The sequence below is a fragment of the Actinia tenebrosa genome, unplaced genomic scaffold (assembly GCF_029948245.1).
Source record: "Actinia tenebrosa isolate PJP-AT-01 unplaced genomic scaffold, QUT_ActTen_1.0 PGA_scaffold5__44_contigs__length_20552954, whole genome shotgun sequence".
Classification (NCBI taxonomy): Eukaryota; Metazoa; Cnidaria; class Anthozoa; order Actiniaria; family Actiniidae; genus Actinia; species Actinia tenebrosa.
The window spans coordinates 19,673,685-19,689,822 of NW_028292582.1; the positions used below are offsets into that span (position 1 = coordinate 19,673,685).

At 42.7% G+C, this 16,138-nt stretch overlaps 1 protein-coding gene across 1 annotated transcript; it reads right to left on the reverse strand.

Moving 5' to 3' along the window:
- Nucleotides 1-243: 243 nt before the first annotated feature.
- LOC148906816 (glycine receptor subunit alpha-2-like) lies at nt 244-4,204 on the reverse strand. Its single transcript, XM_089038142.1, has 8 exons — nt 4,116-4,204; nt 3,970-4,055; nt 3,667-3,734; nt 2,739-2,974; nt 1,876-1,958; nt 1,353-1,487; nt 733-1,067; nt 244-375 (listed from the first exon to the last, which is right to left on the reverse strand). Exons 1-8 carry the CDS (start codon nt 4,202-4,204, stop codon nt 313-315), a joined length of 1,095 nt encoding a protein of 364 aa, XP_088894268.1. The 3' UTR covers nt 244-312.
- Between the last annotated feature and the right edge of the window lie 11,934 nt (nt 4,205-16,138).

Below are 16,138 nucleotides of genomic sequence, written 5' to 3' on the forward strand. Positions count from 1 at the left end.
AGGAATGGTATACCAATGAAATTTCAGTCCTCCTCTGATTTGCTTCCACAGGATACCCAGTCTTGATCTTCTGTAGTCCTGAGTATTCTGTATCGATAGATATACAAATCCTATAGGAAGTTACTACGCATAGTAGTACAACCAGTAGCCAAAATTAAAAAGTACAAAAGCCACAGGCAACCCAATCCTTGCATATTTTTCTAAGGAGAAAGCGTTGAACTTGAAGTAACTCAGTTTGCATTGCTGAAATCGTTTATTTAAGGAAGGCCCTGTATTTGAACCTATGGTTGCCATAGAAATGCTTGTAGAATTCTAGATCTCGTCACGTACGTTGCCGTTCTGGTCTACTTCGGTGTTGGTAAAGACAGTGTTTTTCTTGAAGAGGAAAAAATATAGTCAAAACCTATTCGCCTTGTAATAGGCCCGCTTTCTGGGTTCGATAAACATGGTGCATTGTGGTCTAGCTTGGGTTTAAATAACATCGTGAAAGGCATATGAAAGGCATATGAGTAAAGATGTTTGTACCCAAGCTAGACCAAAATGCACCAAGTTTCCTATCTTAGAAAAGGTTAGCAGATAAATTATAACCACAGCTTCTGAATGGGGGAGCTATAGTGCAAAAAATGCGGAAGCTCAAAAGAGCGCAAATTTTCAAAAGAAAAATCCGCAAAGGAAAAAAACGAAGAAGAGAAGGAAGAGAGAAAACATGCAATCAGCCATGATGCCGCTTACCTCCACAATTCCTAATTTCTCACAACACGTCAACCCATAATGCACCATGGCATATTCCAACAGACTAGCGAACACGAACACGTAACAAGTAATGATGTAGATATCCAGAGCAGTGGCGTAAGACACCTTCGGTCCACTGCTACCGTGCAGAAAGCTGCCCATGGCAAGAATCGTAATAATCCCCAATGATACTCGAGCAGGGACGGAGCGGGGATCAATCCAGAGAGAGATCCAACTGAGGACACAGATAAGGACTGCTGGGACGTAATATCCAAACATGTAGTACATCAAACGACGAGAAAAGACGAACACCGTTTTGGGCTCCGAAAATGTCCCTGAAAATTGAAAGAACAATTACGATGTGCCCTTTCTCGTACTCAGACTTTTCCTTGAGAAAAGCCAAGAGTTTATAGCTAATAAAAAAATATAATAATAACAATGGTGATGATGATGATAATAATAATGATGATGATGATGATGATGATGATGATGATGATTATGATGATAGCTTTCTAACTAAAAGGTTACATTCTCGTCTATGCATGAATGCCTTCAATAAGAAGAAGCTGCAGTTTAGGATGAATGTGGATGAATGCCAACTAATTATATTTATGGGTTACCTGTGTTGTAGACTACTTTTGCATTACTGGTGGTAATGTTAGAGATCGTGTATTGTAGTACTTCAACTGAGTCTGCAATGATCACGCCTTTTTCTCCTCTCCACCTGATTATAACATCATCCTCAGTATTTCCATCTGAAATAATATGAAAATTATGAGAATGAGAATGACGTCCCATTGACACGGAGCGAGTGGGAGAGGAGGGAGAGTAACTAGTGCAAAACTTAAAAGTGTAATAAACCAGTTTCGAATTCGATGCATACCGCTGCTTTTGAAGACCACAGACTCATTTGTACAGGTTTAGCCTCCTTTATAAGTCAGCTATTCACAGATACATTACAGTGCAACGCACAAAAGTATCACCACCTTTAATGGATCCGCATACTTCTATGCACGGGTTATGAACGTTAAACCGACACCTTTCGATGCGAAGCTGGTTGGTTTTACCAAATAGGGCGTGTAAACGCTAAAACGCAATGCATAACCATTCATGATGACGGGAAAATGAAAAACACGAACTTACAGCTGCCTATTTGAAAATCACAGTGCTGTACGTCGAAAGGGAAGCGACGAAAATCCATCTGGCATCCAAGCGTCGTAGTTATCCTAAAAGGAACGATTTGAGATAATTGATTCATAAACAACAGAAAGCCCATATATACAGTCGTTGCCTTTTTTGCATTTAATTATGAATAGTTTTTCTGAGACGAAGGCTATCACTAGTTCTATAGCCGAAATGTCTTCTTTTTTTTTAAAATTCTACGCGTTTTATCCGTAATCTTACATTTAATTTATCATGTCTGAACGCGAAAGCCTCAAAGATACTATAGTTTTTTGGATTTGATAAACATATTTCTTTAGAGGAAAATTTAGTCTACAAAACAGCCCTCCTGAGAGGGGGTCTGTTGGGGAGAAGGGGGTTGGGGAGGGGGGGTTGGGGAGAGGGGGATGGGGAGAGCCGTTTCGCAGGCTAAGGAAAATTTAAAGACCAAAGGCATTTTAATCATTTTAAAAATTAGTTATGAGATTTCCAAAGCCCTGAATGTTATTCTTTCTACGCATGCTTCTTCGAGCATGCTCAATAGATCTTATTCGTGGCGTGACAATGTTTTCCCAATTCAGCGTGACAAACCTCTAGGGGATTCATTTTATTTTGTTTTTATTCTTTGAAAAATTCGTGAGTATCCCAAAGGATACGAAAGGAATAACGATGATATCCCGACGAGTTTCGAAACAATAGCTGTTCATTCCCCTAGAGGCTTTTCACGTTCAAATGGGAAAACATCGTCACACACCACGAATAAGGTCTATCAGAGTGACAGGGCTCTGGGATCGAGAGTATTTGAAGTACTTCGTCATTAAGTATTCCACTTGGAGCCCACTTACCTTACACTAAGAAGAACATCACCGTTTGGAGAAATCGCATACATAACATTTGAATTCGGTACATCATGAAATCGAGCTATTTTACTGTTCTTAAAGAAGATGTCAGGTCTCCAAACGTTGCTGACTAAAACAGGATTAATGACAAGTCTCTGATTGGGCCCTTTTCCAGGTCGGGCCTGGTAACAAAGCCGACGTTCGGTCCAGCGTTGTCTGAAGAACATGTCCATTGAAAATTCCTATGATATTGATAAGATGGATATATTAATTAAGGTTAAACCGAATAGTAGTATTTTTTTGCATGCGCGGGAAATTTTTTGGTAAAGTAAAAATTAACCAGTTTTCCATTCATCATGCCACTCTCTCCTAAAAATAATAGCCAAATTAAATTTTCTTTTGTATGATGTCTTTCTTTACTAGTTGAGTCCAATAATATTTTACTTGTTTGCAGGGCCCTGTTGTTCAAAGCCCGATTAGTGCTAATCCCGGGTTAACTCTTAATAAGACCTATAGAGTTAATCCTGGATTAGCGCTAATCCAGCTTTGAACAACCCGGCCCAGGCCTTTATTCTATGCTATTTTTCACATCATGATAAAATTATTATTTATTAATATTAATCAATAGGACATTTGCATTATGGCGTCATTACCTACAACTACCAGAATCTCTTGCACACTTTCTATTGTCCAGTTAATAAGCACTAATTGTCTTACTTTTCTCATGAAGAAATACAAATTTGAATAAGAAGAAAATATTCGCGATGCATTTTGGAAATGTAGTCAAATGACGCCATCATGCTGAAACCGTCGGCCATGTTGGAGGAATTTAACAAAAGAATTGTCAATTAATTCTTTTGTTGTGTCCTCCAACATGGCCGCCGTGTCTTTTGTTATTTAATTCTCTTGGGAATGCTTGAAAACCATTAATAACCATTTTCTGCTCGTCGAATGATCCCATTGAGAAGACATAAGCTTCAACATCAACGGCAACGGCAGCTCCTACAAATAAAGACAGAACGCTTAGCTCGTAGGTTTCCGCGAGAGAACTTCTAGGAAACCAAGTAAAGGTGAATCACCGCCCCACGTTTGATCTAACTTCAGATATATAATAGATGTTTTTTGTAGTTGCACAATTAAACAATTTTAATGATTGGCACTCAAGTTTTTAGAACCATGTGAACCTAAATATAATAACTAATAATTATTCTAAATAAACTTGCTTCTTTACTCTTACCCGTTTCGTTCGGTCTGACAGTATTGTCGTATCCATTCTTTAGCCATGCGACGAGCTCGTTCCCCGTTCGGTTGCACGGATTACCACTGTGGAATTATATAATAACTAGTGTCATTAACGCTTTATGATTGGTTGGAAGCGCGTACTTTACGAAAGTACATAGCACGCGAGCATTTTCTATTTCTTCATTAGCATATAAAATAGGAACAATCTGTGGGATTTTATATTTGGTCATTTTTGGCTTTGCGAATAAATAACTAAGCAGGTATTCAGGATAAAAATAATTTACCTCAGGTTTACCAACCAATTAATTCAATTAATCATTAATATTAGCAATACATTGGGTTTGGTCTATGACAACTTAACAACTAATACATTTTTCTGGCTCTAAATGGGCTTAATTAAAGTTCATTTATAACAGTTAATAGGATTCTGATTTTAATAAGATATGATAAAACAATATTGAATCACCAAAAAAAAAAAAAACAAACAAACAAAACAAAACAAAAAAAAAAACCAGTTTACTTCTTTGTGATTCTCTTCATCTTATGCTATAATTATCTAAAATATTATTAAGCACCAAGCTTTCCGAGGCCATTGGGGCCAACATCAAGATATAAAAATACAGAATAAAATCATTCAGACATTCATTTATTTATTTATTTTATTTGTTTGATACTCGATATTTTGTTACTGACTCGTTCTCTCTCTTTCTCAGTCCCTCAGCCATTTTATTATTTTTATCGGCTATGTGTGTCGTTGAAGCAACCATTGACGTTAAAGATGATTGTCTTAACGTTGTTTTACAATTGTTATGATTAGAGCCCCCGCTAGGCGGATAATTTAGCGTAGCAGGTTGACTTCACTCGGACTATAAACAACAAAGACGGCTTTTAGTTTGCCTTTAACTGACGTTTTTGCCACAGTGTGTGATTCTATATGCACTTAACTGGGTTCCCAATGGAATGAGGAGATCATCTTCCAAAAATTATGATTTCTTAAACTAAATTAAAAAAAAAAAAGAAGAAGAGAATTGGAAAGAATGGACAGCGCTAATTCACAAAAATTATAATACATAAAGCCAAACACAGTCAATCAAATTAAGTAATTATTTTTGAACTGACTTTGGTATAGCATAAAGTTTCTAACACTTAAATGGATTCCTAATGGAATGTCAGTGAGCTCTCGAGTAAAATTCCACGAGTATTTTTATAGTATTTTAAAAATAAGAAAATACCGTATATCATAAAGATATATGAAGAATCTAATATTTGTAATCAAGGCTAATTAGTTTTTTGGTTGAAGTTTTCCAACAGCACTTAACTGGATTCCTGATGGTATGTGAACATAAATTTAATTCCAAAGATATTTTAATCAATTTTAGTTAGATGAGTAGTATAGGGAATGGGGGTTCCAGCGCAATCTCAACACGGGGTAAGACCCGCGTCAAAAATCCACCTACGGAAACAACCCACTCCAAGTGTGGTTGGGGGCAACAGCGCAAATATGTTAGTCTATATATGGAGTGCGAAGATTGTAAGAGAACTTTTAAGAAAGAAGCGGATTTGAAAAAGCATTTGAAAATGAAGACGAAGTGTATGAGCAGTTATGATTGTGGATGTGGTAAGAAGTTTGAGACTAAGGTTAAATTGTTTTGGCATTGTCAGGACTGTGAGTACGACTACGACGACCTAAAAAGTGCTTGGTATTAGGTATAAAATATTTCCTATTATATAGATGGAATCCCAAAGCAACTTCAGCACGGTGTCAATACCCGGTAACGGTGAGATTGACGTTAGACAGTTTTGGCGTCAGTCAGAAAGGAAGGTTAAAAGGACTCTCCGAAAAGGTATAGAAGAATTAGGAGCCCTGAAAGCGAGCATAATGGTAGAAGTAAGTTTATCAAAAGACGAGGTAATGACGACAGCAATGTTGCGATCAAAGTCGTTAGTGATATTAGAATCCACGAATCTGGATAGGTCACTCAGTGAAGCCTTAGAAGCGATAATGGAGTCGCTGTCTAACTACACGAAAGAAGGATCGGGTTGGACAGTAGAGGAGGTTGAAGGAATAGAGATAAGTATAGCCAGGTACGTACCCATACGAGGGGGGAGTTACGTACCGCTACCAACGTGGGTAGAAAGGAAGAAGGCTATTGTAAACGTGAAGAATGAAGACAATCGATGCTTTATGTGGGCAATCAGGTCTGCACTGTATCCAGCAGAGAAGGATCCCTGTAGGACAAGTAAGTATCCCACAGACGATTTAGAGTGGGATGGTGTGGAATTTCCCATGCAGTTGATAGACATCCCCATATTTGAGGAAATAAACGATCTAGCAATTAACGTTTACGGAGTCAGAGAGCAGACGATAGTACCGTTAGTTCTGTCAAAAAGTAAAGGAGAGCGCGTACATTTATTCTACCACGGCGGACACTACTCATGGGTTAAACACATTAGCAGACTATTCTACAGACATACTAAGCACAAAGGCAAAAAGTACTTCTGCGACTGCTGCTTGCTGTCATTTACATCCTTAAATACCCTAAAGAAACACGATGAGATCTGCCGCGGAGTCGAAGAAGTGGCGCAACGGATCCAGATGCCCACCAACAAAGAGCTTTCATACGCAGACCATCAAAAGCAGATGCAAGTACCTTACGTGATATATGCAGACTTCGAAGCGTTGATAACTAAGGAAGAGCAGAAACGTGGCGCCACGAATAAGGTAGGATTACACGAGATCTGCTCCTTTGGTTACATAGTAGTCAGATCAGATGGTAAAGCAAACCCTCCTGTGATTTACCGAGGTAAGAACGCAGCTAATGAGTTTCTAGAAGCATTGCGAGAAGAGGAGGGGGAGATAAGAGAACAATTAAGACGTCCAAAGAAGATGGAATTTACCAAAGAGAACCAGGAGGCTTTTAACAAGGCAAAAAAATGCCACATTTGCCAACATACGCTTCTTCAGTTTGGAAGACGAGCCAAGAAAGCGTGGGATGAAGATGGAAAGTATCTAGGAGAAGCTCATTTTAAATGCGGGAAGTATGCTAAGAAAGGTGAGAAGCCGGGAAAGCCCTCCACGCACTGCATTCACTGTCACAAAGCATTTGTTGAGGATTTCTATGTGGATAAGGTTAGGGATCACTGCCACATCACGGGTAAATACAGAGGAGCGGCTCATTGGAAATGCAATATAAACTTCGAAGTAAATCCAGACATGGAGATTCCGGTGTTCTTTCACAACCTCCGCGGTTACGACTCCCATTTGCTACTACAAGGAACAGACGGCTCCGACGTCAAATGCATACCCAACAACAAAGAGCGCTACATGTCCGTAACTGTGGGTAAGCTAAAGTTCTTAGATTCGCAGCAGTTTATGGCGGACTCCTTAGCAAACCTCGTAAAGTATAACACCAACTTTCCCATTTCCAGTCAATACGGCGCGGAAAGGAAAGGAGTCTACCCATACGAATACATGGACTCCTGGGATCGATTCAAAGAACCCCTACCACCCAAAGATCGCTTCTACAGCACCCTAAACGAGTCTGGTATAAAGGATGAGGAGTACCAGCATGCGTTAGACGTGTGGGAAAAGTACTCCTGTGAGAACATGGGTGACTACCACGACATCTACCTAAGGTCTGACGTAGTGCTGCTCGCAGATGTTTTCCAAAGCTTCAGAAAGATGGCTATGGAATATTACGGATTGGATCCCGCTAATTTCTACACGGCTCCTGGGCTCAGCTGGAGTGCTTTGTTAAAGAAGACAAATGCGCAGTTGGATCTCCTAACGGAGTACGACATGTATCGGTTTATGGAAGACGGTATTCGTGGCGGCGTATGCGGACCCAGCCGACGTTACGCCCGCGCAAACAACCCCTTAGTAGAGCACGACCCAGAGAAACCAACCACATACATTTACTACCTGGATGCGAATAACCTTTATGGTTGGGCAATGTCACAGTACCTACCTGTGAGAGACTTCGAATGGGATCCAGTGAAGCCGATAGACTTCTACATGCAGGTAGGAAAGGAGGAAGACAAGGGTTACGTCTTAGAAGTGGATCTGGAGTACCCAGAGCGCCTGCACGACGAACACAATGAGTTCCCCTTAGCACCAGAAGCGATAGAGATACCATTTAAGCAGCTAAGTCCGCTGCAAAAGCAAATGTGCCCTGGTTACAAACCGTACAGGAAACTAACTATGAACCTGATGGATAAGAAGAAGTATGTGGTACATTACCGCAACCTGCAGTTCTACGTGCGACACGGAATGCGCGTAGAGAAGATCCACAGAGTCCTAAAATTCACGCAGGAACCCTGGATGCGCCCCTACATTGACTTTAACACGCAAAAGCGTACCGCAGCGAAAAATGACTTCGAGAAAAATCTCTTCAAACTGATGAACAACAGCGTGTTCGGAAAGACAATGGAGAACATCCGCAAGCGCGTAAGCGTAAAAATAGTCAGCACCAAAGAGGAAGCAGAAGCATACGTGTCACAGCCAGGCTTCGTTAGATACGTAGAAATGCTGAACTTCTACGTGATTCACATGAAAAAGGCAAACCTCTTACTAAACAAGCCCGTTTACACAGGCTTTACGGTGCTGGATCTATCGAAGCTGCTTATGTACGAGTTCTACTACGATAAGCTTAAGCCAAAGTACGGAGACCGCTGTCGCCTCCTGTACACAGACACCGACTCCCTAATTCTAGAAGTGCAAACGGAAGACGTTTACAAAGACTGCCTCCCCGACATAGACGAGTACGACACCAGCGGTTACCCGAAGGAGCACTTCCTTTACTCTGCGAAGAATAAGGTAATTGGGAAGATGAAAGACGAAATGTTAGGAAAACCCATCGTGGAATACGTGGGTCTGAAACCAAAGATGTACAGCGTGCTAAAGTTAGACGGTGTAGAAAAGAAAGCTAAAGGCGTAAAAAAATACGTGGTTAAGAAGGACATTACGCACGAGTCCTACCTCAACGTATTACGAACACGCAAGGAACAGCGGCATAAGATGAACAGCCTGCGCAGCTATGGTCATCAGATACATAACGTCACGCAGGAGAAGGTGTCACTGTCTGCATTTGACGGTAAGCGATGGATGTGTGATGACGGAGTGCATACGATAGCATTCGGACATCACACGATAAGCAGTTCTTCTTTGACGAACCCACGCGTGGGACCATCATGAAGATAATACAAGATGGGCTGACCCTTCTTAGCTATCGCACTTCGGATCTGGTAAGTTTCCAAAGACCAATTAGGATCCGTAGCTCTTTTGGATCCTCCTTCTAATTCACCCGGCTCATAGAGATATCGAACCGTGACATTACCTAATTTCTTTTCATGGGGGAAGACCGCCCTCGAACTTCTGATGAAGGACTTGTGTTCCACGTGTTTCTTTTTTATGGCATCCCTGGGTTTCATTCCCGTAGCCCTGGCCGCCTCGTTGTTCGAAGCTGCGACGACCTGGGGGAGCCTCTGAGTCCATTCCCTATTGCGTTTGGAGGGATCTTCCAGCTCTTTCCAATACTGGTATCCAAAGAGACGCTCGGCCAGGGTCTTATTGAATCTTTCGACAATGCTTTGACCCCTGTGGTACTCTGCTTTAGCTCTTCTAATCTTAGTGTCGTGGTCTTTCAGGGTCTTGGTAACCACGCCCATAAACTCCGTCCCCGCATCCACTTGCAGCAGCTTAGGCCATTTCAAGACGCGCTTATAAACCCTACCTAGGGCTTCTGCGACTTCCCCAGAATCCTTGCTGGTTATAGGTTCGGCGTCCTTGTATCTGCTTGCGATATCGACTACGGTCAAAGCGTACCTATAGGTCTTCTTTCTCACCTTATCGTGCGGCAAGAAAAGCAAATCCGCCTGATGAACTTCATTGGGGGTATTTACGGTGAAGCTGGGCCTGGGAATGTACTTAGGCACGGGAAGATAAACCTGCCAGAGGGTTTGTTTTTTCAACCAGTTCTTAGCCGTTTCGTCTGATACCCTGGCCGCGGTCGCGAGTTTCTTGATAGCTGACGCTCCTCTCCAATAGCCTTCCGGCCCATAGTAAATCCTTTTAAGTTTGTCCTCTACGCGGCCCATTATATGAATTCCAAAACAAGATTGATCTTACGTCCGTTAAAATCCACCGTCTTTCCGTCCACTTTAATGGTGATGTTTATGCTTTCTACCAAATTAGATAAGTCATAGCTCAAAGAAATGGGAGTGTATTCTACTGGGTCAAATGGATTACCTTGGGGCAGAAACTTGGACATAAGAGAAGACTTTTCTCCATTGTTGTAACTATGGACCAAGTCGCAATAGACTTCATAAGAGGATGCGACTTTCCATTTCACATCATATGTACTACCGCTATTTATCGTGGTACTAGTAAGGCCCAGGAGTTCTACCAATGAACTGTCCTTTAGATTGGCGCTCCCATTATTTTTCTTGAATGTCATTTCATGGGGCAATCCTGTGGTAAGAGTATATCCATGCTTTGCTAGCTCCTTAGCCAGTGTTATGGGGGTGTAATGGGAATCTGGTATTTTTGGTTTGGTGGAAGTCACGACGACAAAGCCATTAATTAAATTATACCAAGAATTGTACAAAGAGCAACTAACCAGCCGAACCCTTTCCGCGCGGATGGGAGGATTCAGATAAGTAGTAAAGTTATTCTTGTCGCTTTCCAAAAAGACGATCATTATATTAGATACGCCAAGGCCACGCCTCCCGCCAGCCCTGCGACTCCTACAAAGACCAATTCATTGTCTTTTTGTTTCTTAGAAGGCTGGTAGTAATTCTTGAACTGAGGCTTTTTCATTCTAAAGTCGGGGTGTGCTTGCGCATAAAGTTTGAAGGCGTAGTCTGTGTTTTCGAAGTTCTTGTCTGCCTGCATTTTGTCTTGGTAGTTCTTATCCAACCAATCCCTGTAAGCTTGTCTTTTTTCATTCCAAGCTGCCACGTCCCGCTGATATTTCTCCAGCGCTAAGTCGTGTCTCTTCCTTTCGGCGGCACCGCTTTTGTCGCCTCTGACTAATCTATCCAAATATTGACCGCCATAATTAGCTCCAGTGAATGCTAAAGCTGCAATGACTCCACCTGCGACTAAGCCAGCCATTATATATTACGTCGTAGGCAGGTACTTTTCCTTTCGTAGGTAATCCTTTAGCATGATAGCCCCGCCTACGGCAGCGGTCATCTTAGCAAAGTTAGCGAAGCTCTTGCTTGGGTCTTCAGTAAAGTCTTCTTTGAGCACTTTCTTACCTACCCAACCAATACCCGCAACAATAGAAGTAATGATAGCTGCTTCTTCAACAGTTTTCAACAACGCGGTCGACATTATATTACAAAGCGAGAAGGTTATTCCATTTCAGGGATCTTACTTTTTCTAACCTCCACAGGTGCGTGATATGTTGCGGCCTCCCACTTTACTTTTGGCTTCGTAGCCCGCCATTGTAAGTAGAGGCTGCCTGCTGCTATAGCGACTCCTAACGCGCCAATGACGTACCCAGGATTGATAAAGGATTCCTCTTCTCTTTCCTCCACCTTTTCCTCCTTCTTTGCTTTGTTCTTTTTATTCATCTCCGCGAGCTTCTTTCCGGCAGCGACTCTGCCCGGAGATTTAGCCTTGGTAATCTTGGTATCTTCTACGGGAGCCTTTTCTGGTTGTTCTTCGGTGTCACTCATCTTATATTAAGGGACTTGAAGGACTTGACAAGTAACTTGATGACGACTTGACAATGACTTGGCAATGACTTGACAACGACTTGACTAAGTACTTGAGAATGACTTAAGGACGACTTGACTAAGTACTTGAGGTGACTTGACAACGACTTGACTAAGTACTTGAGAATGACTTAAGGACGACTTGACTAAGTACTTGAGGTGACTTGACAACGACTTGACTAGGTACTTGAGGCGACTTGATCAGGTACCTCAGTAAGTGCTGCCTGGAAGACCTTTTCAACGTCTCTGTTCTTCTTGAAGTCCTTCCAAGAGGCCGTAAGTTCCTTCAAGTCGACGTGCTGAGCTACGTGAAGTGCCGCAGAGGCGACTGCCATTAACTTACCGCACTTCAAAGACAACCAGCCGCAGGTTATCTTAAGTTCTTGGGCGATGACATAGTCCTCGCTTATGTCCTTCCGCAGTTGCTCCACGTCGTCTATAGGCAGTGCAAGTCCAAGCAATTTAGTTGCAAGTCGGATAGCGGAGTCTGCGACGGCGTCTGTGGTCTTACTTGCAAGGGCAGCCTCGTACCTTTTATGGAACTTTTTGACTTCCTCTTCCGACAGCTTATTAACCTGCTCATGGGTAAGTTCCCTGCCTATCATTTCTTTACACTTCCCCGAAGACACAAGGATGTTAAGTTGTTCCTTGAGGTTACTTTCGTCTAACTGCGTGGGGACTTCATCTAAGAGCTGCTCAATCTCCATATACATTAACGTCATAAGGAAACCTCAAAGAGAAAATCATTTTGGAATGTTGGTGCGTCTTTAAATGCCGCATGTATTCATGCAACTGTTCCTTGCTTATCTCACCACCGTAGTCGCTTAAGATGGTTTCCAGATCAGACTTACTGGGTGTATAAAATACTACGAGAGAGCCTATGTTTTCCCTAAAGGGTTTAGAGACACTGGTAAGCTGCTGGAAAAGCAACCAAACGCTGATATTGTCGTGTCTGCCGCTGAAAGCGAGCTTCACTAATTCGGAGGTGCGCTTTTTTACGTCGTCCCCACAGGCAATGTCATCCAGTATGAGTAAAGTCTGCGTATCTTTAGGGAATTGCTTGTGCCAGAACTTAAGATGCCCAGATAACTCGTTAGGGTCTAAGATATCTACAAAGAAGTCGTCGTCTTTCACTCCTATGCCCGTCCAGGTGCGGTTGTTCACGTAGGTGGGGCATAATAGCACTATGTAGTCAAAGCGGTATCTAAAGGGTCCTAATAGCTGCTCTACCACGAACTGGGTCTTTCCGCAGCCGGTGGGTCCTACTATCAGAGCATTGCAGGGAATATGATTCGGATCCATTATATATACAATGGACCCAGTGGACGCAGTAAGAAGAATTGCCGGCGACGCAAAAGATAAAAGAGACACCATAGAAATGCAAAGGGAAGAGATAGACCGGTTAAAAGAGCGCGTGCAGGAATTGTACGATGAAATGTGCGGTCTGAAGCGCGCAGAACGGTTTGGCGCGCTTTTGACAATGGCGGGCTGGGCTAAGGAGTCCATTAAGGATTTCATGCGATACCCTCCATAGAATACAGTTCTCATTACCATTTCAATATATGGACTGTATTACGTGCGAACTACCTGCCGACTGCATTACCCCTCCCAAAACACCGATACCCAAACCGTGTAAAAAATACACCTGCCTTCATTGTAATAAGGTATTCCCCGAAGGATCCTTTGTTGGGCATTGGTGTCCCGCAGATCCTAAAGCACAGCGAACCTTAGCTGACAGCTACAAAGAGGATCTGCAAGGTGGTTTTAAATAAGGTCTTCTTATTTATTGTTAATTTGTTAAAGTAAGATAAGAGGTTTCAAAAGAGTCTTAATAATTATTGTTAATTTGTTAAGACCTTCTCGCAGGCATTTAACAAAACAACAAGAAATAATAGACCCTATCCTAAAACCCTCTTGCAGGGTTTAACAAAATAACAATAAAAAATAAGGTATGTATAATGGAGTGCATGCAATGTAATAAATCTTTCAGCAGTAAGCAGCGACTGCAATACCATCTTTCCAAAAAGGTTTGTCAAAAGACCGTAAGCACCCTTTGCGGTGACTGCGGTCGAGAGCTGTCCACCCTCCAAGCCTTACGATATCACCGCGACAACAGGGTCTGTCTTAAGAACTGCTGCCGCCGCTGTGATGAGCCCTTCTTTGAAGAGAACTGGCATAAGTACCGCTGCCGCCGTTACCACCTCGAAGGTATTGCCTGCGAAACCCACGGTGACATAGCCGAACGCTGTTGCCCCCTTGAAACCTCCCGGGTGCTGACAAAGCTTAAGAAGGAAATTGACCAAACCTTTGTAGGCTTTGACGATGTTGAGGGTGTTAAATGGGAGGACAGGGAACACTGGGAGGCTATTTGCGATCGCTGCGGCTGTCAACGGAGTGGACAACATATTTGGTGCTGTCTATACGACGGACCACGTCCTTTAGACCATTACCTGGTGGTACGAAAGGCTTGGAAAAAAAGAAAATATCTAATGAGTTCCACGGTGCTATTCTACGCCGCCTTTGCGGTTGGTGTTGCCTCTACGACAGTTGTTTGCGGGAGGCGTCTTGGATCGCCAACGCCAAGAAAATGAGAAAGATATATGATACCTCAAATCGCAGCGTTCATAGGCGGTGTCTTAATTACCGCATCCGTTTACCACATGACAGAAAAAATGAGGTCCGCCGTAGCAGACCAATACTTAACCGCTCATGAGGATGACTTCTAATCACAAAGAGGATTAGCATCTACCTTCCTTTCAACGTCGAACTTCCATCGCCCGTTAACCTTACCATAGCTGCGTATGTGCGTGTACTCTTCACCTTGGATTACATACCGCCCACAGTCAGGTGCCCACAGGGTGCACTCTTTACCTTCGTGTTTGAGGACCAACCTTAAGCGGCTGATGTCTTCGAAGACGACGTAATTTTTTATTTTGTATGTGATGCCTTGAACTAATTCACGCCAGTGTGTCTGTTCAACTATCATTATATCTATGAAATATTCTTTGGTGAGTCCTTAACGCCTCCTGCGTCTTAAAAGCCTTAACACACCAAGGACAAGGTACACGAATGCCTTCCGCGTAATGGTCGATCTCCCTACATATAAGGTCGTAATCGTTGCACACCATGGTTAGGTAACCATTTGCCTCGTATTGTGTGAGTAACGCCTCTTGTTTTGAGGATAATACGCCGTTACCCTTAGGCGTCTTCAACTCCAGGCATAACCCATTATGTTTTTTATGTGCATTAAGGACTAAGATGTCGGGTTGCCCCGCCTGATACCCTTTCTGCCAACATACTATCCTTTTGCTAGCTGAGTCCTGTAGTTCTCCAAGACCTGGTGCGAGCAGTAGGATAGGGTGGAATCGACGTATGTAGTTTACGACCTTCTTATGCAGGTCAAATTCATTTTCTATTTTGAATACCAACTTGTTAGGACCGTCAAAGCGCCGCTCTATTTCATACTTACCTGTTTTCCTGAGGGTAGGGAGAACGTCACCTAACACCCATTTTCTGAACTCCTTAGCTACGGACTTTTCAGATCCGAATATTAACTCATAAAGACCCATTCAGTGATGTAAACGGAATGTGGTTGCGCATTAAGGGTGTCAGTCAGATTTACACCCTTTATAGACCTCAAAGTTACCTTGTTTTCCTCTGAGACGTGATCAGACGCCGCTTTTCTGGAATTTACGTAACCCAAGGCATCAGCCACGGACTTTGCTTTGAAATAAAGTTTATCGCCTTGCACTATGCATTGCAGTTTGGTGTTGTTGTTTTCGAATACGCGAAGCATTATATACGTAAGGGATATTTTATCCTTTCTTGGATGAGGGAGCGCAGCGCGCGAATCAATACGCAACGCTCTTTAGCTGATTCATTTCTACGCTCAACTGGGCGTCAGACACCACGAAGATGTATGCGTTGATCTTGTCTGAGTCGCCTGCGCTAGCGTTTTAAGTCACGCTTGATTTCCAGGGTAATGCCGTCCTGGGGTATTTACCAGACGCAATCCCCTGCCCATGTAAATCCTCGTCGTTGGTGGTTCGCATGTCAATCCACAGTGCATACTTATTGGTAAAGAACTCACCGGGTGCAACTTGATCCCCAAACTTTCTTTTTATTTCCCTGTAGATGTCTGAGGGCTTCATTCCCTGCGAATACACCTTATTTGGAACTCCATTGATGCTAATCCCGACGTTGGTGATGCCGGGGTTATGAAAGGCTTCAGAGTCGCGCTTACCGGCTTCATAAGGCTTAATAAATACCAACATCAGCCCCGTAAGACTACGACGTGGTAAATTAATGCTCTGAGTAATTACCGCGTCTGTCTTATCCAGGAAACTAAAGGTTTTGTACATTACCGCGTGGTCGTACAAGAAAGCCTTTCCAGCACTGTATTCCATGCCAGCGCTACGTGCTAGATCTTCGGAGTGTATGGT